The 22,672-nt window shown below is 38.9% G+C and overlaps 2 protein-coding genes across 3 annotated transcripts in view; both read right to left on the bottom strand.

The window, feature by feature from the left end:
* Window positions 1-936: 936 nt before the first annotated feature.
* Window positions 937-6,719, bottom strand: EAPP (E2F associated phosphoprotein). The gene is made up of 6 exons (XM_055806313.1): window positions 6,571-6,719; window positions 5,860-6,041; window positions 4,501-4,599; window positions 4,014-4,137; window positions 3,044-3,163; window positions 937-1,536 (listed from the first exon to the last, which is right to left on the bottom strand). The coding sequence occupies exons 1-6, from the start codon at window positions 6,642-6,644 to the stop codon at window positions 1,272-1,274; spliced, it is 864 nt and encodes a 287-aa protein (XP_055662288.1). The 5' UTR covers window positions 6,645-6,719; the 3' UTR covers window positions 937-1,271.
* A 196-nt stretch (window positions 6,720-6,915) lies between these two features.
* SNX6 (sorting nexin 6) overlaps window positions 6,916-22,672 on the bottom strand; it is a 28,924-nt gene continuing 13,167 nt past the window's right edge. For both annotated transcript variants that reach the window (XM_055812879.1, XM_055812873.1), the window contains exons 9-14: window positions 19,909-19,984; window positions 18,578-18,617; window positions 17,311-17,397; window positions 16,213-16,372; window positions 15,082-15,167; window positions 6,916-8,762 (exon numbers count right to left, since the gene is read on the bottom strand). In XM_055812879.1, coding sequence (XP_055668854.1) covers window positions 8,709-8,762; window positions 15,082-15,167; window positions 16,213-16,372; window positions 17,311-17,397; window positions 18,578-18,617; window positions 19,909-19,984 — 503 coding nt within the window. In that variant the 3' untranslated portion in view covers window positions 6,916-8,708. The remainder of the gene's footprint in view (window positions 8,763-15,081; window positions 15,168-16,212; window positions 16,373-17,310; window positions 17,398-18,577; window positions 18,618-19,908; window positions 19,985-22,672) is intronic.

Here is a 22,672-nt window from a genome sequence, read left to right as displayed (position 1 = left end):
CAAGCAGAGGTTAAGTTGCTGCTGACTTGAAAACAGTAAGTCCATGTTTTCCTTGTGTAACCCTGACAGAAGAACCAACCTATTTTTTTCTTCCCAATCTCATGTAACACTGCATAAAATGAGTGTGTGTGAGTTAGTAATATACAGCGCCAGGGACTACAAAAGGTAAACCAAAGAGTCATAAGATTTTATTATAATATGAAGCACAGAAGTAGTATGTTCTCCAGATTCCTACTTCCTAAATTTAAATATTTTTGACAATTCCTCAAAGCACATACAACGAATTATTCCTAGCACTGCTAAAATAAAAAGCGTAAAGATGAGATTTTTTTCAGATACACCCTTGTTCAAAGTGAAGTGCTAAAAAAATAACAGGCTATAAAAAGGAGATGTTACTTGCTAATAAAAAACAAGAGTTCACCTCTTGGGAGCACACCTGGAGGAAAAGAGGGAAAATCTATTGTTAACATTGCAGTGGTTTCATAGAATAAGCAAGAAGTCCAACTACCAAGTAGCAGAAACTCTTTATGCTTCTATGAAGAAGCTGTAAACGAACTAAAAAAGCATACAAACCAGCTTCATGGTCATAGATCTGACCACAGATTTCTTCTTAAAATGTGTCATCATCATAAGGAAAAAGGACAATAGAAAAGTCCAATATTTGCTTCATGTACATATTCACATTTAAAACTCTTAACTGTACTACTAAGCATTAATATATAGATTTAAACAATCCATGCCAGAAAACTTGATATAAGCTAATCTTTCACTTCGCATGAAGTTTCCATTTTTGAGATCTTAACAGGCCCAAACCCCAAATATGATTCCTTCATCATACCCACCTGTGTGCAAATCTACCAAGAATACCAGTCTAAAGAAGCCCAACATCCTGTGAGTTGTTTACCACGTGCCACAGAAATGACCAGTGCAGCTATGTAGAACCAGTTACTATACAGTATTTATTCTAAGCAGTTCTAATACACGTTGAGATAATGGATAGCATATATACAGGGAATGAGCAGAATACACAGATAATACATTATATTTACAAAATTTTAAATCCTCAGTGATGCAACCACCTGATGGTGTGAAAAGAGTATTGTTTTCAAATGCACTGTACTCTGTTCAAACTTTTCAAAATACCAATAATTAAAAACTTCTCTGATGAAAACGTACACTAAAAGACTGTATTTGAAAAAGACTAACATGCCTGCATTTCTGACACTTCAGTCTTAAAACAGTGCATGATTTTTTTCTCCTGCCTTTACACATCAGCAGTGGCTGGCTAGAACATTGAAGAAGTGAAAAACTTCATCTTTGTCCATTACTGCCACCTCAGTTGAACATTCAGTACATAATACTGGATGATACACTTCCTCCTCTTCTTGATTAGCTTGTATAGAGGTAGTTTCTTTGCTGTGCTTCATTTTCTTACTTCTTTTCTTTATCTTCTTTCTGTATTTCAGAATTTCCTCTTTGTTAACAATGCAGTTCATCACAAACATTGCTCTATACTGTGTTTTGTAAGATTCATGTCTGTGGAGAAGAGGAGAAAATGGAAGTCATGCAATTGGTAAAACACTGCTGCTAAAAAATCCATTACTGTCACTGGAAATGGAATTAAAGATAGGAAGTACCATGCTAGAGGGCTGAAAGCCAAATATAAAGTTTTATAAATAGAAGTCACAACTACAAAAATCCTAATTAAAAAAAAATTAGAATTGTAGCCATGTGTATTGTTTTTAAGGCATTTTTTAAAAAAACACTGGCTCTCGCTGAAATAAACACCCTGGAGTACAATGGTATTGATACAGAATTAAGCATTGCTACATATAGCTGATGATAGACAAAAGATCATGAAGTTTTGAGTGCAAATGACTCACTACGGCATTGATATCCTAAAATGTCTTGCAAGGTTGAAACTCCTTATTTATAAATAACAAGCACTGACACATCACACTTGAAAAAGCACGTCAATAATAAAATATAAAATGTATTTTCAGCTGTCATCAGTGTAACAAATGTGTAGCTGGAGTATGTAGCAAAATTCAGAGCTGCTGTTCAATTCAATTCAACACAATGTCCCTCGGGCAGCAGTTTCACAGCAGCCAAACCCAACGTAACAGGTGGCTGCAGAAGTCCCATCTCAAGTTCTGCTGGCTTTATTGCTTGCATAATGCTGTGCTGAGCTATTTCAGTTTATTAAACCCACAAAAGACCAGTCTGAGAATAAAAATGGATGCTCTTCTGTCAGCTTAGCAAACTGAAATACTTCCCTATTGAACAGGGTCAGGGAGTACCAAAGCCAGCAAAGGGAAGAGAGTGAGAAACACCACCAATACTTTGATGATTTCAGGCTGCTGTGGAATTTCATCCTCAATCACCAATAATACTCAATGAACAAGAGGTAGTTTACTCCTCATTTCACAAAATTTCTTTCTCCTTTACACCCAGTTCAAGAGCCCTCTCCTTAGTACAGGCTAGCAGTACTAACTAGGTTTGCAGTACACTTAGATACTGGGTAGCTGCAAAACACACTAGATTTTCACCTAAATGATTTCCAGGCACTTTCAAATGTAACTATACTCAAACCCACACTGCTAATACTGAAACCAAGTAAGAATATGCTACATTGATTTTGCTTTATCCTCGCCTAAACAAGGCACTTTTGCACAAAAATAACCTGGATTAATTTTAATGCCTCTAAACACCAAGCCAACATATTTAAATAAAAAAATAAATCAGCCTGAACTGCCTGTTTAGTATCCGTGAGTTTGTGTTTTTTTAAAAAATAGTTTACGTTCTCCACTATGCTACAGTTCTACTCTGTTCTTCCTCATGGCTACGTTGTAGGTTAAACTGATCATCACTCTTACAAACCAGCATTCACCCATAAATCTGATTCACATATACCTGCCTTCTCTTTATTAGTACCCCCTTGCAAGACAGTCGGTAAAATCAATTGATCAAGGATTACACTAACAATACTACTGACTGAAAAAAAAAGACATTATAAAGAGACCCCTTACTGTTCACTAATTACCTCTGGCAATCCAGGCATAATGTTGTCATGCAAGCAGGGCAATTCAAAACAGCATCACTATTTGGAACAGCTGAAGGTTTTGTCCGCTGCTGTTGAGGCACTCTTCTCTGATTACGATACCTACCAATTCAAGAAAAGAGGAAGGAGAGTCAGAAAGTGAAATTACATGCCCTTGCTGTTGGGCATATCAATTCAACCATCAAACCTTTTTTATATTAAAATACACTGGTTAATATTTGGCTCCTTCCTGACACCTTTTTCAGTAACTCAAAGCACATAAATAAATAAAATGGGGGCAAAAAACCACATACTAGTATCTATTATCTTATTTTGTACAGAGAATTTTCACTTGGTCAGACAAATAGATCTGGCATGAGAATTTGTGCCTAATAACCCTCTCCTCTGATGAAGCAGGTATCTCAAGTGCTATCTCTGCAGGCAACGTACATTAGTATTATCCCTTTCAACAGATGTACATGGAGAATATTACCTCTGCTGCAACAACCATTTTTCTAATTCACCATTCAAAAACTCCTCATTAAAGCAGCTTTGCTGTTCCTATTTTATCTGAACATTTTGTGGCTTGCTAAATTCAAAGCTTCCAAAAACTAGAAATATAGTATTTAGCAGGAACAGACATTAATTTAGCAATCAAAGTATGTCACAACTTTCTCAGCCACAGCACGGTTATTTAGATGGTATCTACAGACAAAACTGGCTTACAGAACTAGGAATTTGATTTTTAAAACTGCAAGTTTTAGAATTGTGTAATTTTGAAGACTTAACTTCCATAACACACCCATAAAAATTTTACAGACTTTGAAGCTTCATATGCTGTAAATCCTAAATAAAAAATATTTTCACTGCATGGACTTGACAGCATAGGCTTTTCCTCTATATTCACCATTTTCATTTAAATTTCTCAGTTTATGTTAAGCATCCTACACTTCAAATGCTTACGGTCTCTTACCCCCTCCTCTGTGAGTCTACCCACTCTTGGTCTCTGCTGTCTTCTTCTGGGTCATATAGCAGTTCATCATTTGAGAGAATCTGACGTTGCTGCTGTTTTCTTTTTTTCCGGATGTCCTGTGTAACTGGCAAGATTTGTGCAAGCACATGTTACATCCATCAGACATGTGATGACACTCTACTTAAATAATAAAAAATACCAGTTTTTCAGTCTTCCTTGTCCATACTCTCAATAAATCAAAACTGAAACATAAAGGCCTAGCTCATCTCTCCTCCAAATGTACCACCCCAAAGCATTAACACACCTTACATACATTGGGATACACCATAAAGTTGAGGGGACTACACTCTGATTATATAGGCTGGTAGCCCCCCCCAAAAAGGCCGCCGTCAGGAACAGCCCCTTGACCCCCCCCAGAGGATCTGACAGGGTATGAGAGAGTGCTACTGGAAAGATGTCCTCTTCTCTCCTCTCCTCAGACATGTACCTGTTTTGTCTTCATCCTCTGAATCAGAATCAAAGTAGATGTCATCATAATATTTTGTAGTGGTGGCAGGTCCAGTCTGCCCAGTACTTGAAGAAGTGCCTACGTGTGAAATTCGAGAGAACAGTGGTAATAACAGCCCACCAAAAGGACAGTGAGTGTACAGCCCAGAAGAAACCTTCATTTTCAAGTCACTCTATCCAAAAGTGCTCTACTTTACCTGGGTATGTATAGTAACAGCTCTCCCAATTTATTCCAACGTCCTGATCACCCACACTTCTTCTGTTATTTCATTTACAGGTGCTCTCTCAGAGTAAAGCTGCTCCCTCCCGCTCTGTGATGAGCCTCAGGTATAGTTTAAAGGAAAGTTTCTCCCAGGGTAAACTCCCTTTAGGCACAGAGGACACCACATCAAATATACCTGCCTCAACCTTACATAATTCATACAATCTCAGACACTCCACAAATCTTCAGTCACATGACAGAAACACAGGTGTGGCACACTGTTTCATGAAATCTGACTACAATAACATTCACCGAAAAATTCCCCCAAAATTTCAGGGCTGCAGAAGTTCAAAAAAGATCTAGACGAATTGCCAAGCACGTGTCACAGCCCTTCTGCACCAAAAATCCTATTCTGTGCTGGGTGGGTGCGGTGGTTTAAGTATCACTACATCTTAATTGCACAACCGAAACCTAAAGATCAGATTTGCCCACTAACACAGATGAAAACTAATAAACCCACTGAAGGCAGAGTTAAGTCCCTACATTAAAGTCACTACTACATTGATTCTCCAGGAAATTAAGGACACTTCGCTAGGTGTTTTGTAATAGGTAAAAAGAACATACGCTCTACAAATACCAAAGCAATCCACAAACTCCAGAACATGCATCTTTAATACTTTTAGTACTTGGTGTAACAATCATAAGCAGGTATGGAAGAGATTAATACTTTTCGTAACTTTTTTCCCCCAGCTGATTTGGGATTTCAATCTACCATATGTGATTCCTTTCTTCAAAGGCTCCAAATCTTGATAGCCACCTGGAGCCAGCAGTCAAAGTCTCATAGACCACAACCTGCTCAAAAGACTTCTAAATACAGGTGAAAGAACCACGTAAAGAGGTACTGGGAACAAAAGGGGACTGATCTAACAGGTGCATTCACTGAAGCGGCAACTAGTGACCATTTCTGCAGATATGATCAGCCATTTGAAGATATTTCGGTGGGCTTCAGACAGCACTCAACTGTCACCACCACCCCGACAATACCCAGTCATGAGAGTAATACATCAACTTCACACCTTAACTGGACCCCACTTAACTCGCAATTTCACCTCCAAGCAGATGTTAAGCGCGATTTACCCATTTCTGGTGATTTCCATTTGACTTCCATAGTCCTCATGGTGGTGTTCAGTTCGGCTTCCATCTCCTTCTGGAACTCATCGTCACTGGAAGACTCGCTCTCCCCGGTCAGGCACTCCCGTATCAGCTTCCGCTTCTGGTCCGGAGTGCCGTGTAAGAGCACGTCAACCTCATCTTCTGAGCTACAAATATTTATTAAGCGTTACACGCCTAATTTTTACAACCAGCTTAAAACATGGATGGAGTCACTTGGAAAACGTACATCTGAATTGTGTGGGTACACGAGGCAGCACTTGCTCATGTATTTACGGGAAACGTATTTATTAAAACGTTTTATTAGCTTGTTGATGTTAAAACGCTGGTTTTAATGCGAAGGGGGTGCAGCCGGCCGGCTGCGGCCTGCCAGGGCGCCTCTGCAGCGCTGCCAGCGCGGCTCCGTGCGGAGCAGGGCCCACTTACACACGGCCGAAAGCAGGGCTACGAGCGGGAACGCGCCGGTTCCAAGGCAGCAAATGGCCGCGGCTGCCGGCGGCGACTCTCCCGCAACCCTCGGCGGCACCGCGCGGCCCAGCCCGAGGCTCTGTGGAGGCACTGCGGCCTCGCCGCCCGCAGGGCCCCGGCCAGAGGAGGGCGGGGAGCGGCGGCCCGCTGCCGCCAGGGCGCAGCCCCCCTCCCCCGGCAGCGCCAGGGCCGCCCCGGGCCCGCCGGCACCTGCTGAGCGCTCGCTCCTCGTCGCTGGGCTCCTCCACCACGTACGGGTCGTCCTCCTCCCGCAGGCGGCTCATGGCGGCCGCTCGCCGCTGCCAGCCCCGCTTCCGGCACAGCGCCCCGCCCCGCCGGGGGAGGGGCCCGCCACTGCCAGCCCCGCTTCCGGCACAGCGCCCCGCCCCGCCCCACAGGGGGAGGGGCACGGCGCCCGGCCCCGCCCCCCCGGATGGCCCCGCCCCCCGCTCTGCCCCAGCGCCGGGGGGGTCCCGCTGCAGCCGCCGGACCCCGTTTTCCATCGCGCTGCGCGGCTGCGGAGGCGGGCACTAAGAGACACACCCGATACCAACAGGCTTGGAAAAAATTTAATGAGCCAGTAACACTGAACAGCGAGGACTAATCTAAAAACTGTTCCCACGGCCTACTTAAAATATTTACAATTTTGTTCACTGTATATACATTGTAATCTTTGTCCCTTATAGTCTATTTATAGATGAGTTCCTTAGGAATTATACCTGTTATATTTGGAAAACGATCAGCACAGCATTATCGTAGCAGCCACTGATGGAAAACATTTTATGCGCTGGGAGAGTTGCTAACAGCCACCGGGCACTGGTGCTCCAAGCCTGCGGCTGGTCAGCTCAGAAACTTCTCTGCCTCTGAAATGTTCTGATGCACAAGGCACCAGGGGAAGGACACCACGCTGTGCAATTCACCCTACTTGAGGGGAAAAAAATAATAATAATAAAAAAAAGCAAAACCCAAAGCACACACCTCTGTGCGGCAGTATGGGGAGTCTGTTAATCAGAGGCATTGACTTACGTGGATCTGCACCTCCAAACATCCCATTCACCCCAAATCCTGCTGCTCTGCAGGAGGGCCACAAACCCATATGAAGCAGCAATCCCACTGTGAAGAGCAATTCGTCAAGTAAAACCTAATTTTATGACATCTTGAAATTACACAACAGGACAGCACCTCTTGGAAAAGTTTCAAGGTTCAAGTAAGAGAGACAAAGCAATACAACAAATAAAACTGGATCCAGAGCTCTAAGTTTTAAGTCTAGTTAGCCGAATGAGATCCTTCTCGGGCATTCCTTTACTGGGGACACCTTAACTTTTTTTCCGAAGCAAAGCTTCTTAACGGTATCCACATGGGGCAGTATTGCATTTCATTGGTATTTTATGCACCTTCTGAACTCCCTTCCGCTACTTTTATTTCCCCTTTCTGGAAAAAGAAACCAAAAAAGTTCTCTGAAAAGCATTTCTGCCAAGGAAATTGCAGAGTCAGCCACCAAGCTCAAAACAATTTAAGTACACTGGGTAGGAAAGTAACAGACAAACAGATAAACCTGAGAATGCAAGTGAAAAATTACTGGGTGCGAAGTGTCAGACCAATCCAATACTTACTCAATGGTTTTACAGGGTGACTAGAGAAAAAGCTAATTAATCTGATTTACTAGAAAATATTAAGCTTACAGATGATACAATGTCTGCATAATTTTAGAAAAATCATCAATTTCATGGTTTATTTTACAATAATTGGATTAGTCTACAAGTTAAGGCAAACATACTAATGCATTTGCTTTTCTTTTTAAATCATAGTTATAAAGGTTACACAAAGTTCTCCAAAATTTCTAAGAAATGTTCACAATTGAAAAAAAGATTAAGTTTCTTGATATCAGTACATGGAAAAAAACCTAAAGACAGTGTATACAATGCCATTATAGTAACAATATTCAAATATCTAATGGTAATATTTAGGCCATTTGAACAATGTGCTTCAAATGGTGAACTTCAGAAATTACTTACAAAGGTAAATAAGGTTGGTAGCCGTATCATAGTATTCATAACATGAACATAATTATATTGGCTATTTTCACAAAACCAGAGCATTTGGTTTCTGAACAATGAAAGCATATAATGATTAAATAAACAGGAATATGTATGTATAACAAGTATGCTGTTGCTTCATATAGTCTGGAGCTACTTTCAGAAGGTTTTTTTAATTCTTTTGAAAGAAGGAGCTTGCTTATGTGCACTTTGTCAAATGTTTTCTCCAGTGAATTGTAAATGCCTACGTGAAGTCATGAAAACAAAATCCAGAGGAGGGCAGCCCTTGTTAGTGGGAGGATGGAGTGTAGCTTATGTGTCACCGTTTAACACCGCCAGGCAGCTCTGCAGCAGCTGTAAGTTACCCTGTAAAAATAAAGAAAAATATGACCACATTTACCTACTTTCTTTCACACTTGTGATAAAAAGATGTTCTTTTTAAATATCAGTGGCACCACTAAAGGAGAACAGGCAGGTACTAAGCTTATGTAGAAATATTTGTGTAAGTAACTTTTATCTCAAAGAGTTGTTGGCATGTAGGAGCATTGTGTCATGGAACTAAATGGAGCCAACCTGAGATTCAAAAATAAGCATTTAGTACCCTTTCCACATTTCTTCCTGAGGATCTAGCCTGGCCATAAAAACTATTCACTGCAGAGCACCCTTTTAGCAATGAAGTTCAAAGTTACAAAGTTTTCCTTTTTTAATACAGTATTGGCATTATTGGAATATTACTCCCAAAGCAGAAGTATTCATATATTATACAGAATACTGAATTCATCAAGAAGTGTTAACCAATTGACAGCACTCGGGATCTCCTTGCTAGAGCAGCCATCTAAGCTCCTAGCTCTGTTCAAGGACCGGCCTTGTCTGAAAGGCAACAGACTGATTTACATGCTTAGCCAGGCACTTAGCCATTAGAGCTGGAACTACAGAAGTGATTATCAGATCATTAACTAAGCCTTATCTCTAAAGGCCAAGTTCTGCCATTCTTTTCAAACACCTGTACGTCAGTTTTTAATCTTATTTAAAGCAATCTAACTACCATAAAAACACACAGGCTGACTTTCAGATTTCTGAATGAATTTACAGAACTGACACTTTAAAAAGACAACCTTGTGAATTAAGCAAATGTGATTGACAAGTAAGACAGGATTTACCTGGGGGGGGGGGGGGAACCAACAACAAAAAAACCCCCCAACAAACAAAACCAACCAAAAACCCCAAAAGCAACCTGATATTCACATTATTTTGTGCACTCCTTTATGCTTAGATAACTTTAAACTATTGGCTACTCACTATGAAAGAGCTGTACTAGATTTGTTCCCAAATCTGAAATTTCGGTGTAAGAAACAACGTTAGAGGTTGTCAACAGTGTTAAAAGTACTTCCTATCAGGTTCAGACAAAATGCAAGAACAAAGCAGTCCGAATGCCCAGTTACAAACATGGGAGAAACTGCTTCCTTCTAAAAAAAAATTTTGGATCAAAAAAGAAACATGTAAAGAAAACTTCAAACAGACAAAAGTATGTAATTAAACTGTATCAGTAGCTGTGATCTGCATGTCCATGACAAATAGTCTACACAAGTACTAAAGAATTTGTAATTCTTACTTTTTCAGTTGAAAGCATTCTAAGTGACCTGTGGTATACAGGCATAAAGACACTCAGCCCTCAGCCCACAAAGGTAAGAAATTGTAATTCTATCCCTCATATAAGGTTCTTATAATCCAGATTAAACCATTAACTGAATTAAAGGCTTCAAAGCAGAAGATTCCCAGTTGTGCCTACTGAATCCTTTTCAGGCTTATCCAGGAGACAATGACTTCAGTTATGGCTTCAACCGCTTTTTTTGCCCTTTTATGCCTATACTGGCAGAGGAGAGTCAGAAGCTATTTAGATGGCTTGTAATTCTGTGATATGAAGAAGTTCAGTATATGTGAGATGCATAGACTTGGTGGCCCATCTTTGTAGTGTACAGAATTCATAAATTTAAGGTCTTCGTTACTGAACAGCTGATTACTGGCTGTAATGAACAAAAAGGAATGCTTCAGTCTTCAATCTTCAAATGCAGTACTTCAGTCTGAAGTACACTTGTTGCAGGTAACATGCATGCAGTCCACAAAGTGTGACAGTAATCTTCTGGTCATCTCCTTGCAGCCCATCAGCAGCGTGAAGCATACTTGCAATTCACAGGCCACTATGTGGTACCAAAGATGTCCTTTACACACCAGACTCTGCCAGTCTACTGAAATTTTCTAAATAGGCATATCATGCATTTTCATTAAATCTAATTTACAAAGTTCATAAGAACAACCTTATTTAAGTTATAATAAATGAAGGACCACAAAGGCTGCGAGCCGTTACTCTTTTTGGCTGCAACATCTGACATTTGATTGAGATCAGCATAGCTCGAGAAAATCCTATAAATTCAGATTCAGAAAGTGTTTCTTGCCAGCTCAGACTCCTAAGCTCTGGAAATTACAGTTCTTGGCAGAACCACGGTGACAGAAACATCCTTTCCAGGAAAGAAAGAATTACTGACAAAGCATTTAACCAAATCCCTTAGCGCTGGATTTTGCTTACTCCCTTCTTCTGTCAGTTCCAAACAGACATCTGTTGCTAGTAATGCAACAAATTCTTTTTCCACAAAAACCCAGAGGGGCAAGAACGTACATATTACTACTTGTGGAAAGAGATGTTTAGATTTTGGGTTTTTTTTGAGGAAGTGGCTGTCTTAGTTACAATTCATATGTCAAAATACTCTGAAAGTATAGCCAAGGTTATAAATACTTTAAGTATATGATTATAACCTTAGCAGTTTCACTAACTATAAAACCTCCCTTCTTGAACATGAAGTCCAACACAGGAACACCTCAAAATCCACTGTTTAAAATACTGAATAGGTTTAAATGCAGCCTCTGCACTAAATGCCCACACACTTAATCAGGTCTTACGTTAGCTACAGCTGCATGAAGTCATGAAGAAACACAAAGCGAGCAACAGAGAAGCTAAACACTACCTAGCGGGATAATCAGACAGAACGGCCATAGAAAAAGAAACATCAGTCTGTTTAGTATAGGTCAGAGACCACGCAGAATCTAAAGTTGCAGTTTGGCAGCTATTTTAAGTAAATCTAGGGTACACACTACTGATGAAGTGGCAGCTCTCTTTTATTCCCACACCCTCCCAGCCAAAACTGTGTGCTTTGACACAAGGGATGCTGTGAAAACAAGACTGAAAGTAAAGCTCAGAAAAACCCAGAGCAATTTCTAGCTCCACCTTACTACGCAGCTGAACATTTAATAATGCCAACACAAGGGAAAGGGAGAGTCATGCATCATCATCCTTACTGGCAGTAGTGTGTACTTGCATCAACTTAAAGCAATCTCAACCCACAGTCTAATTTTTAGCTTTTTCAAAAGACTTGAACTGCAACCAGGAAAGGATAAGAGAATATTAGCAGATTAAAACAAGTATTTGTAAAGAAGTAGTACCTGAGCAGAGAGAGTGTATTTAGTATTTGTATATACAGTGTCCTTGATCTACTAAAAGCTTGACTTCCCTATCTTGATTCCTTATTCAGTCTTCTAGAGCCACACGGCCAGATACAGCTCAGGAAATTGAAGCTATGCCTCAGAACAGTCTCTCAATCCACTGGGCATTCCGAGTTCTTCAATGCAGCAATCTCTGTGTTTTGGGATTTGTGTTTTTCATTCCGCACAGAGCAAATAACTTTTAACAGTAAGAAATTCAGCAGCCTTCCCTGTGGCTGAATTCCTCCCAAAGACAGCCTCTCAGGTGAGTGCAGCACCCACTGCTGCATCAGATTTCACCCCTGTGGTTTCTGTGCCAGGCCACTCCACATCCAGGAGACACACAGCTAGTCTGATTCACAGACAGATCCACCTGCATGCCATCTAGTCTGGAGGCACTTGTGCCAGCAAAACCCACACAACAGAAGGCTTGTAGCAAGTCTTGCAGCAGTGTTATCTGTTGCCCTCAGCCAGCATTTTTGCTGGAAAGAGCACTTAGACCTGAGTAACACAACCTGTTAGGAAGTCTGGGAGTGCTGTGCACCACATGCCATTGACAAGCCAAGCAATTTCCAGCTGGGGGCTGCTAAAACATCATCTGCCTCCAGTAGCTGCGAAAGCATGAAGACAGGGACTGACACAGCAGCAGGCTAAGCACTTTGTCCAGAACCTTAAAGCAGGGGGGTTTTGATCTGACTTCATTAATTTATTGCCTGCCTACATGAAAAAGTAGCTTGCTTTTTGCTTCTGCCAACCCTCTTGGCTCTACTGCAAGAGGGATTGGGTGTCTACAAACATCCCAGTTTAGCCCAGCCAAAAGCAGGGCTACTTGGCCTTCCTGAAATGGGTGCATTGCTCATGATTTGCATTGCAACAACTATAAAAACATCCCCTCCGGGACAAGCATAAACCTTCATGTTCCTCCCTAACGTTGCTCTTCACACATCAGGGCACAATTCTCTCTCAAAAAAAATCCCATGTCTTTTCACATCTTCCTTTGACAGAACTACCTCAGAAAGTTTCCACCAAACCATTTCATCCTTCAATACTCTCTACAGACTAATGAAAACCTATCCATAAGACTATCCTCAAATACACTGCTTATAGCATTAACAAGAAAATTTCCCATCATATAAAATTGAAAAACATGATCTATTGCACTTGTAGGAATTATAGAAATAAAAGCACAGTAACCAAACTGATCCATCTGTGGTGGCTTGTTTTGATAAATATGAAACACAGGCTTTGAAAAAACAGAACTTTCAAACCTAGTGAGAAACAAAATACCCTTTCATTCAGCAAGTCACAACATTTATTAAAATTTCAAGAACTGTCACCCTCAGTCAAAATGACCTTTTATGTTGTAAAGCTTTAAATATTCCAAACTGTCTAGTGAATCTTACAGTGTTCCATGATAAAATTAGGTGAAAAGGGTCAGGAAAAAAATAGTTCATCTTCAAAAACAGGACTACAGTTCAAAGTTTCTATTACTTGTTAGTGAATTTACTAAGACAAGGTAAGTCACAAACTGAAACAGACCATCTGAAGAACTGTCTTAAACACGGGCTGTGGTGACAAAGAAGAGTGGCTACAAAAATTCAAGCTCTTCCAGGTAAACTGAGGACACCAAAAAATACCTATCAAGTAAGTTGAAAGCTACAGAAATTAAGCATTTTCCCCATCTTCCAGAGTTATTAGCTGTCAAAATTCACGAGAATACATAACTTCGATTTGCACAGAGAGTTAATACAATTGACTCTTTAAGGATACTTTAGAAGATAAAGACTTTTTTTTTTAAGCATTCCACTCCAGGGCATGTGGGGACTTCAGCAAGGGTCACTTACAAGAGATGATGAAGAGTCAGTGACTGAAGCAGGACAGAAGTGCTGTGGATTTGTTCCCTTATTGAAGCATGATATGGCAAATCAATAAAACCTGTTGCATGTTTGACTGTTAGGACAGGAAAACCTGTAACCAGTACATTCATGACCAAACATGGGCATTTCTGGGAGACGCAGGGCTGGATATAGACAGCTGTTACACACAGAGAAGTAGGAAGGCTGAATAGTGCCAATGTATTATGAGAAGTTTTAAGACTTTGGGGGAAATACAGCTGAATTTCTGATATAGCACATTAAAGTAAGCACTGTACATCTGAAAAGGAGTATTCCAGACTTTATTGATTACTTTACCAGCTAAATGTCCAAACAAACTGAACTTATACCTTCAAAGATTAAAAAAAAAAAAAAAAAAAAAAAAAGAAAAAAGGTCCTCAAACCAGCCCTTTTTACGGTGCAATAGTTTTCCAAACAGTGGGTTTGGCAGAATGAAGAATGACACCATCAACACAACTGAAATGAGTGTAAAGTAGCAACAAGTTAACTGAGCAACACTATACAACTCTTAACTAGTCTTTTCAACAGATCTATTCCGTGTAAATTCAAAGGTTAGTAGTTAACACACTTTCAGATTTGTGATGAGAATGAGAAATACTAGAGTTGACTTCTAAAAGAAAACTACCTCCTGCTACAGGGCTGTTAGTAAAAGACTGTTGTCTATGAAATCAGAGGAGGTAGTTTGATTTAACCAAAACCATTCATCTCATGGATTAAAGGAATCAAATGCATTGTGAAATTTAAGGACAGTACAGTCCCTTTAAAAGTTTTTTTCCTGCAAAAAATTATTTTACTGAAAAGACTCTGTGACATTCTTCTTTTGTTAGCACTTCACACTTTAAAGGTAAAAAGGTTCAAAAACCTTACTCAGAGTAACACTGCTTTGACTTCAGACAGGCCTGTGTGATCTCATGCTTAATAGTTAGCCTATCCTATACATCAAGTGACCCCAACATCTGCATAACAGGAGAAACTACTTCCTATCTCACACTAAAATGGCAAGATGTGCAGCTATGAATACCAAATAGCTAGATAAACACAAAACTGAAGCCAAAATAGTCTTCAAGATTTTTCCAAAGGCACCTCAAGCACACTAGTCCCTTAGAGATACTTCACTTGTACTTTCCCCCCCTCTACTATTCAAAGTTCTCCTGAATGTGAAACGTGTATCACACAACAAATGCAGCCATTCTAGTTATGCAAGCATATAATATTTAAAATCAGTTTAAATACAGACCAAAAAGCAACACAATTACCTTAGCATGCTTTAATTCCAGTTCTGCTAGTTCCACCAGATTTTTTCTGAATGCTGCAACTCTTCTTGTCTTAAAGTCTATCAGTTCTGTAGAAAATAAAAATGGATTCATTAACAGTATTATTGCTAGTGCCCTCAACTGTTAACAGAGTTTCCTTCAGGATGGAAGAGCTAAAGGGTGAAAGAAGGCAACAGGAAAAAAACTCAAGTATAATCTCAGCACATTCCAGGCTCAAAGATAATGCTACACCACTGGATGAAAACAAACCACCATTGCATCTGTGGAAGCAAAGCTCTTTTGAAAGAAAAGACTGTAATGTGGATGCTCTTAAACATTTAATTCTCTTATTCTATGTGCACTGCTCATTCTAGGCTGATATGTGAAAGTCTTTAGGGAAGATGCCAAGTTAAAACTAGAATGAAGAACAGAGAAAACAAGTACGCATTATGCATATACCTTTATGACTAAATAGGATCATTCATTTTCCACTGTCTCATTAATAGGAATCATTAGCCAGATTTACAGAGTCAAAAAACTCTTAAATGATAAAAACAGAAGAGCACTCTGTTTAAACCTTGAACAAATCTGCTCCAAATGAGTCAGATTCCTACTAATTCACAACAATTTTAGTGTAATAAAAAAGAAAAAAATGAGAGTAAGGTTCCAGGAAAAAGGCAACATGTAAATAACGTTCTATTTCTGTAGAACTATTGTAACTCTGCAACTTCAGTGAAATCTCATTTCATGATCTCTCCCTTTTCTAACGTAGCGTCATCTCTGTGACAGACTGCTGCCTTCGCAGAAGAATGCATAAAACCAGAAGGAGAAATTTCAACAATACTTTAAAAGATTAGGTTTGCCTTTACTGATAGCAATTATAATTTTGTATCCTATCTTATGCATATAAAAGAAAGTGGTTAACAAGTAATTTGCATTTCGACTTTGTTCTGCCTAATGGAGCTACGAGATGCCAAAGGAAAATACCACTGGAACTTTCCAAAATAAGTAAATGCTGCTTAAAAGATAATAGTTCTGCTTAGGAAATGGAACAAAAAATCTGTTTTCGTTAAAAATATCCTAAAATCTGTTAATTTTCAAGCAGTAACGTAGGATCAAAGACAACCCAAATACCTTGTTTTGCAGATTCAGAAATTTTCTCAAATTTCTGACAGCATATTTGCTGAGTAGTTTCAGCTTGCAGCACATCTTTATTTTTTGCTCTTGCTTTATCCAATGCCTTATTAGCATTTTCATAATCCACTAGTGACCTAGATCTTCTATAAAGGAGATCCTATAAAAAAAAGCATAAAAGGATGTATAGAGTTTACGAGGATCTATCCAAGGATTTTAGTATATACAAAGTAATAAAAAAAATAAGAAATATCAGATTCATTTTAGTCTTTCCTGCTGTATTTGAGTTCTTACTAAACTATTTGAATTCACTTTTATTTCATCCTGCAAGTCACAGGAATGTCCACACTGGATCAGACTCGCAATATAATATTGTTTAGGCTGCATCATGTCTGACAGAGACTAGCAACAGATGGCTTAAATGATATTCCAAAAAGCCTACACAAAGAGGCAATCACGGGAAATTTCACAGCTTCTTAGATTAGAAACAAACTATATTTATATTATGTATTTGAAATACACACAGGGCCCAAAAACCAGCAGTAGCATTTTTTGTGCAACAGTTATTGCTGTCATCTTCTAACTACAGACATTTTCTGTCAAACACTTCCTCATTCTGTCATGTCACTTTATCATCTTACATCAAACAACACTAAGAATGGAATTTTCTGTAGGTATAGAATAACGAATTTGGCCCATGTGTGTTTGTATCAGCACTTGGAAGTCATCTGGAGTATCCAATTTTAATTTTTTTAAAAAAGGTAGAATTGTTTGCAGCCTACAAGCAGCAAACACATTGCAAACACATGAACAATTCACCAACAGCTCTTCCACTGTTTCTAATCATACTTCACAATTTGGCCTGATAAGTGGATCACACAGTTCCAGTCAGTCCCACAGTCAGCAACTGCATTGTTACTCCTTACATACAACAGAGATGTATATATACATACACAGTATAATACAGTTGAGGGAGAAACTGCAGGCTAAAGGTGGCAGCATTTTAACCTATCTACTGTGTATTTCTCGATATGATCCTTTATCTCTCTCTTTTAAAAAAGAAACATTATTTCCCTGAACAAAACCCCATAGATTCACCTTAGCAGCTTGAGATTCCCTTAAGTAATATTTCAGAAGATCAGAAAGTTTAAGATCCTCATCAGCAGATACCCGGGCCTCTATTTTCTGGTAAAACAGTAAGTAAAAGCATCAGTTTAAAAAAATCTAGACTTTAGGTATTCGTTTGTATGATGCAAATACAACATAAAATATACAACAGTACATGACAGATTCTTTTTCAAAAACTAAGATCATTTGTGACAGAATACTTAAAGATGGATCATAAGAAACAGTATTAGAATTTTGTATTAAAATGTAAGCAATAACCTACTGTGCGAGCAGTAATTGAGAACTAGGTTCTACATTAAACAGCACTTTCTTCCCAATTTCAATTATATGTATCGCATACTAGAAAAACTGCAGAGAAACAAACTTATCTAGTATAAAGAGTTGCACAAGAAGTTGTGTTGGTTTTGAGATCAAAGGAAAACACATTTTTAAGGCACCTTCGCAGGACAGTTATGCAACTGCATCTATTAAATGGTCCAAAAGATCAATAAAGTTACTTGCTTGTATTTGAAACAGACATGTATACGAATTTAGAAAGAGTCTGCAAGTGCATTTTTTAAATCTTAATTTTTAATAAAATTTCTAAAAGGCAAAATTTTAGGTCAAAGCAAGAAGTTCCAATAACTTAATTTTCTTTAAAGTATATATTTATGCAGATACAACTGCCTGCATTTATGAAATGCACACGCTTTTAATTCAAAACTCTTCCTGATATGTGTGGCATGCATCTTCTGCTCTATCAAGCCAAACAAATAAGGCAGAAGAGACAAAATATCTGAAAATCTGGCTAGGCACATCAGCAGTAGTATTTCTGAGTCAATTAATTGCAGAAACAGATCTTGGCTCCAGAAAAAAAGCTTCATGACTGACATTTTTTGGATTGAGGATTACATTTCTTCATTTCTTTTTTCCGTAACAAATTCTGTGATACCCAGTAACAAGTATGGAAGGCCTCCAAGCATTTTAGAGGAACAGCAACTTTACTAGTGTATTGCACAGAAGACAGGAAGACTGCCTAGAAATGTTTAGTAGACTCAAAGCTCCTAAAGATCTATCATTTTACAAATCAGATGACTGAAATCTCATGCTTTTTCATTGCCTACCATACACTGCTCAGATGCTTCATAGAGCAGCATCCACAAAACATCTACATATTAATGTCTAGTTGACACAAGATGTCCTGCCACTTCCGGGATGTACACAAAAAACTTATCTAAAAAGTTTTCATAGTACATACCCTTGTTTTGTCAAATAACTCTGACACCTTCAGAAAAAACCTGCACAAAGGAAACAGCTTATATTAAAACATTAATTTGAACAGTCTCATTACTTTCTAGAACTCAAAATATAATCTATGACTGGCAATAAAGACTGTAAAGCCACTGCTTAGACTTGTGATTCACACAACTCAGACAACATAATAGTTTCAAATTGTAGCACTTCAAACATCAGGGAATTGTACAACTTCCGAAAAGGCAAGGGACAAAGCAAGCATAATGGATGGATGTTTTTTACTAAAGAATAACGGCACAGCTCCTCAGGGATTCTTTATGCTTCTGTGAATTAAACTCCAAACACCACCACTCTGGTTAATATAACAGTCCTTACACTATTATCAAGCATCCTTCACTCAAATTGGAATGTACTTCACACAATAAACATGACGCGTACCCTACTTCAAATTCAGGGAGGCTGAGCAACAATGTGGCACATCTTCACCACAGGAGACAATACAAGGGTTCAGCGTAACAGCAGCCTGAATTACAGTCAAGTCATACTATGGTGACACAAGACAGACGCAATTGCTGATGGACCCTTACAAACTACATCGAATCTCAATACTATAATCAAAGTAATTGATATGTAAGCTATCACCACATTTGGAAGTATATCACTGTAATTCAGGTAAATTAATAAAAATAAGTTAACTTTCATACTATTCTCTTACCTGTCATCACACCAACTCTAGTAAGTGTACATGTTCACAAGCATCAACATCTTTAAGCTAGTTAACTAAATTCTACTTTCAGATACACCAAGCTTCATAGTCAAGCAAATCACTGAAAGGTGGGAAGACAAACACCTGTACATACAGAACCTCTTCTATTTTCAAAATTTTAGGGATCACTGTAGACTTCTTTCTTTTCCTAAAGGCAGTAAAATTGCCAGAACAGCAAAACTATTTTTCAAGATGTTGGTACAGGGAATACCCACAAAAATCGGTATACTCAGGCTGAGACCTGTTCTTGCTGCACATGTCAAAGCACTTAAAACACTTCAGCTGGTGAAAGAGTTGGGTTGTTTTCTTGTTCTGTGAGGACTGCTCCACCTTATCTGTGTAATTTTCTACAAACTGCAGAAAACAGCATTTTTTCCAGACAAATGTTAAAGCAAAATTATTAAAGCAGACAGTTACAGAAATTAAATACTAAAGAAGAAAATCTCTTAATGTGATACAACTATAATAAATACTGTTTTTCTCATAACAAGAGAGCTACCAATCTCAGCATGTCACCATTAAGACTGCTACTTAGCAAATTCCCCCATAAGTTATTAACAGTATCTTACTTGCATATATCTGTGGAGTCCTGCGTTCCTAATGCATATAATGAAGAACCAATTCTATTATAGTCATCTGCCACATCTAGAAGAACAAAAAAGCACTTGTTTTACTATTTCATTCCTCTTATTCCTGAAAATTTTGAAGTTCCTCTCTTTCTTCAAGAGTAGATATTTTTCTAAAAGGAATATGCTTTAACATAAAAGCAGAAATAAAATTTCAATCATGTCACTTATTATGAAGGATAACTTCACACAATAAATGTGGTGCTCTCACCAAATCATGAAGTCCGTAATTTATCTAGAAATATTTAATATAATGAGCACCTGCTTCTGCTGGGTAAATTTATTGTGCAACTTTTATGTTTTATTTTGGTGAAAGGTGTACAAACTCGATGGCTGAAGTCTGAACAGACATCTGATTCTAAAGCCTAAAGCTATTTGGAAAAAAACCCCACAATCTAAGAATAACAAAGGATAAGTCTGTGTACCTGAGAGCAGAAAACTGAATGCAAAATCCAAACTGTAAAAATACAGTGCTATATGCACAACACCTCTTCTAGCACACACCTGATTTTCAGGAAATTCTTACCTCATCAACAAGTGGTCACTGGTTGAAGTAGCATTAGTGTTCAAGCATTTTAAACAATGAAATAAGAAGCAGGCTTTATAAAGATGGCTGCATAATTTGATCGGTGAGGTATTGCTATATAGTAATCATAAAAATAAAATCTTTGCACTCGTGGCTTTTTTAAAAAGCATTTAGTATAAACTCAAGTGGAAGATGAAAATGCTAACAGATCCATGCAATGACAGGAAAATATATTTGCTCAATATTTTTGAAGTTTATATGCCTTTAAGCAGTTTGGGGTTTTTTTTGTAAGTACCACAACCTTGTTTTAACAGATAAGCGGGTCACCTTCCAACCAATTAATTACTCCATACATCCCAAGGGAATCAGTGCAGTTGGTTACAGTGAATGGTATTAGAAAGCCATTAGCCTCCCCTTCTATTCCTCCCATTTAGACATAAAAATAGATTTTCTGCCGGAAATAGGAAGTCAGTATCTTTGCGAGCCCTGCAGCTCTCTGTCAGTCCTAAGTTATCCATAAACTACAGATTGCTCATTTCCAAAATAGGATTCCCAGGCCGTTGCTCTACTCCCCTAGCCAGAATTTCAAAAGGTGCCATTTGTCCCAATTTGCTGTTTGATAATATCAAAGTTGTCAATAAGCATCCTAGGCGATTTGAGTCTGAAAACCAGTAAAGCTTTGTCATGAGTTTGATCAATCCTTTCCCATCTGATCCTCTACAACCTAATTTCTAACAATTTTCTGGGTTCTACAACGTGAAAGTTTCTCACTGCCTAAATTCTGGCACCTAACTACCTGTGAATGAAGTTCAGTTTTCATTTTAAGAAAGCAAACACCAGAAACCATTTCAGGTGGGAACTGAATGAAGACAACACAGGGTCCCTTAGTACTTCACTAAGCCATAACAGACTCCCTCCATCTCCTACCACAAATACTAAAGCTACGAAAGACTCACTCTTCACACAACAGCAAGAGAAGCATCTGGAGAGCTTAGTAAATTCTTGGTTTAATACGTCATTCAATATCCACTTTAGAGTCCTTACCAATGGAGATTCATAAAAGGTTTGTGGTCTGGTTTTGTGTGAACTACATTACTGCATATCGCGGTTTAACCCTGGCCAGCAACTAAGCACTGCACAGCTGCTCACTCGCCTCCCCCCATCTCCTGGGGAGGAGAATGGGGAAAAAGGCAAAACTCATGGGTTGAGATAAGAACTGTTTAATAATTGAAATAAAACAAAATATGGTAACAACAACATTTGTAACGAAAAGGAAAAGGAGAGGGAGAGAGGAACAAAATCAAAAAGGAAAAAAACCAAGTGATGCACAATACCAATTTCTCACCACCCACCGGCCAATGCCCAGCCAGTCCCCGAGCAGCGATCCCAAGGCCCCGGCCAACTCCCCAAGTTTATATACTCAGCATGACATTCTGTGGTATGGAATATCCCTTTGGCCAGTTTGGGTCAGCTGTCCTGGCTATATTTCTTCCCGATTTCTTCTCCCCCTCCAGCCTTCTCGCTGGCAGGGCCTTAACAACCAAAAAGTCCTTGACTTTTACTTAGCAACAACTGAAAACATCAGTGTGTTATCAACATTGTTCTCATACTAAATCCAAAACACTGCACTGCACCAGCTACTGAAAAGAAAATAACTCTATCCTAGCTAAAACCAGGACACTGTAGATAGCAAAGACAGACTCTGTGAATCAGACAGAAACTTCAAGAAAGTAGACAGAATCTATTAGTTCAATTTTGCCTTATCTGGGCACAAAAACCTAAAATCATGGGCAATAAAGGTCAAATTTTTCCTGAGCTTCTCAAAACTCACTAATTCTAAACCAAAGATTTTCCATTTTCTCAAATAAATGCACTGCACATGAGAAAACTATCCAAAGCTTCCAGAAATCATGTTAGTTAGCACTCAGCTCAGGAGTAGAAATCAATGGCTAAATGGAAAATTTCACCTCAGTAAGAAAAGGGAACCCACAAATCAAGCAACATACACATTCCAAGTCTTCATTCTAAAAGGCTGCAAAATGTAAGCCTGGCTTCCCGGTCTAGAACTAATGGCCCAAATAGGAGTTTGCTGCTCAGCAAGGTAATGCAATGCCTACTGTGCCAACAAATTGCACCCTGATGAATGCAAGCTCATCCAATCAAGAACAAGTTTGTTAGGAG

The sequence above is a fragment of the Falco peregrinus genome, chromosome 1 (assembly GCF_023634155.1).
Source record: "Falco peregrinus isolate bFalPer1 chromosome 1, bFalPer1.pri, whole genome shotgun sequence".
Classification (NCBI taxonomy): Eukaryota; Metazoa; Chordata; class Aves; order Falconiformes; family Falconidae; genus Falco; species Falco peregrinus.
The sequence above is the reverse complement of the archived record's forward strand: the minus strand, read 5'-3'. Positions and strand labels throughout refer to the sequence as shown.

What these genes read in the sequence shown, in the direction of transcription:
- EAPP (XM_055806313.1), bottom strand. Translation starts at nt 6,644, where the DNA reads ATGAGCCGCCTGCGGGAGGAGGACGACCCGTACGTGGTGGAGGAGCCC. An exon ending in AGAGGATGAAGACAAAACAG is followed by an intron (nt 4,138 to 4,500) that starts GTACATGTCTGA and finishes AAATCTTGCCAG; the next exon opens with TTACACAGGACATCCGGAAA. An exon ending in GTAGACTCACAGAGGAGGGG is followed by an intron (nt 3,164 to 4,013) that starts GTAAGAGACCGT and finishes TTGAATTGGTAG; the next exon opens with GTATCGTAATCAGAGAAGAG.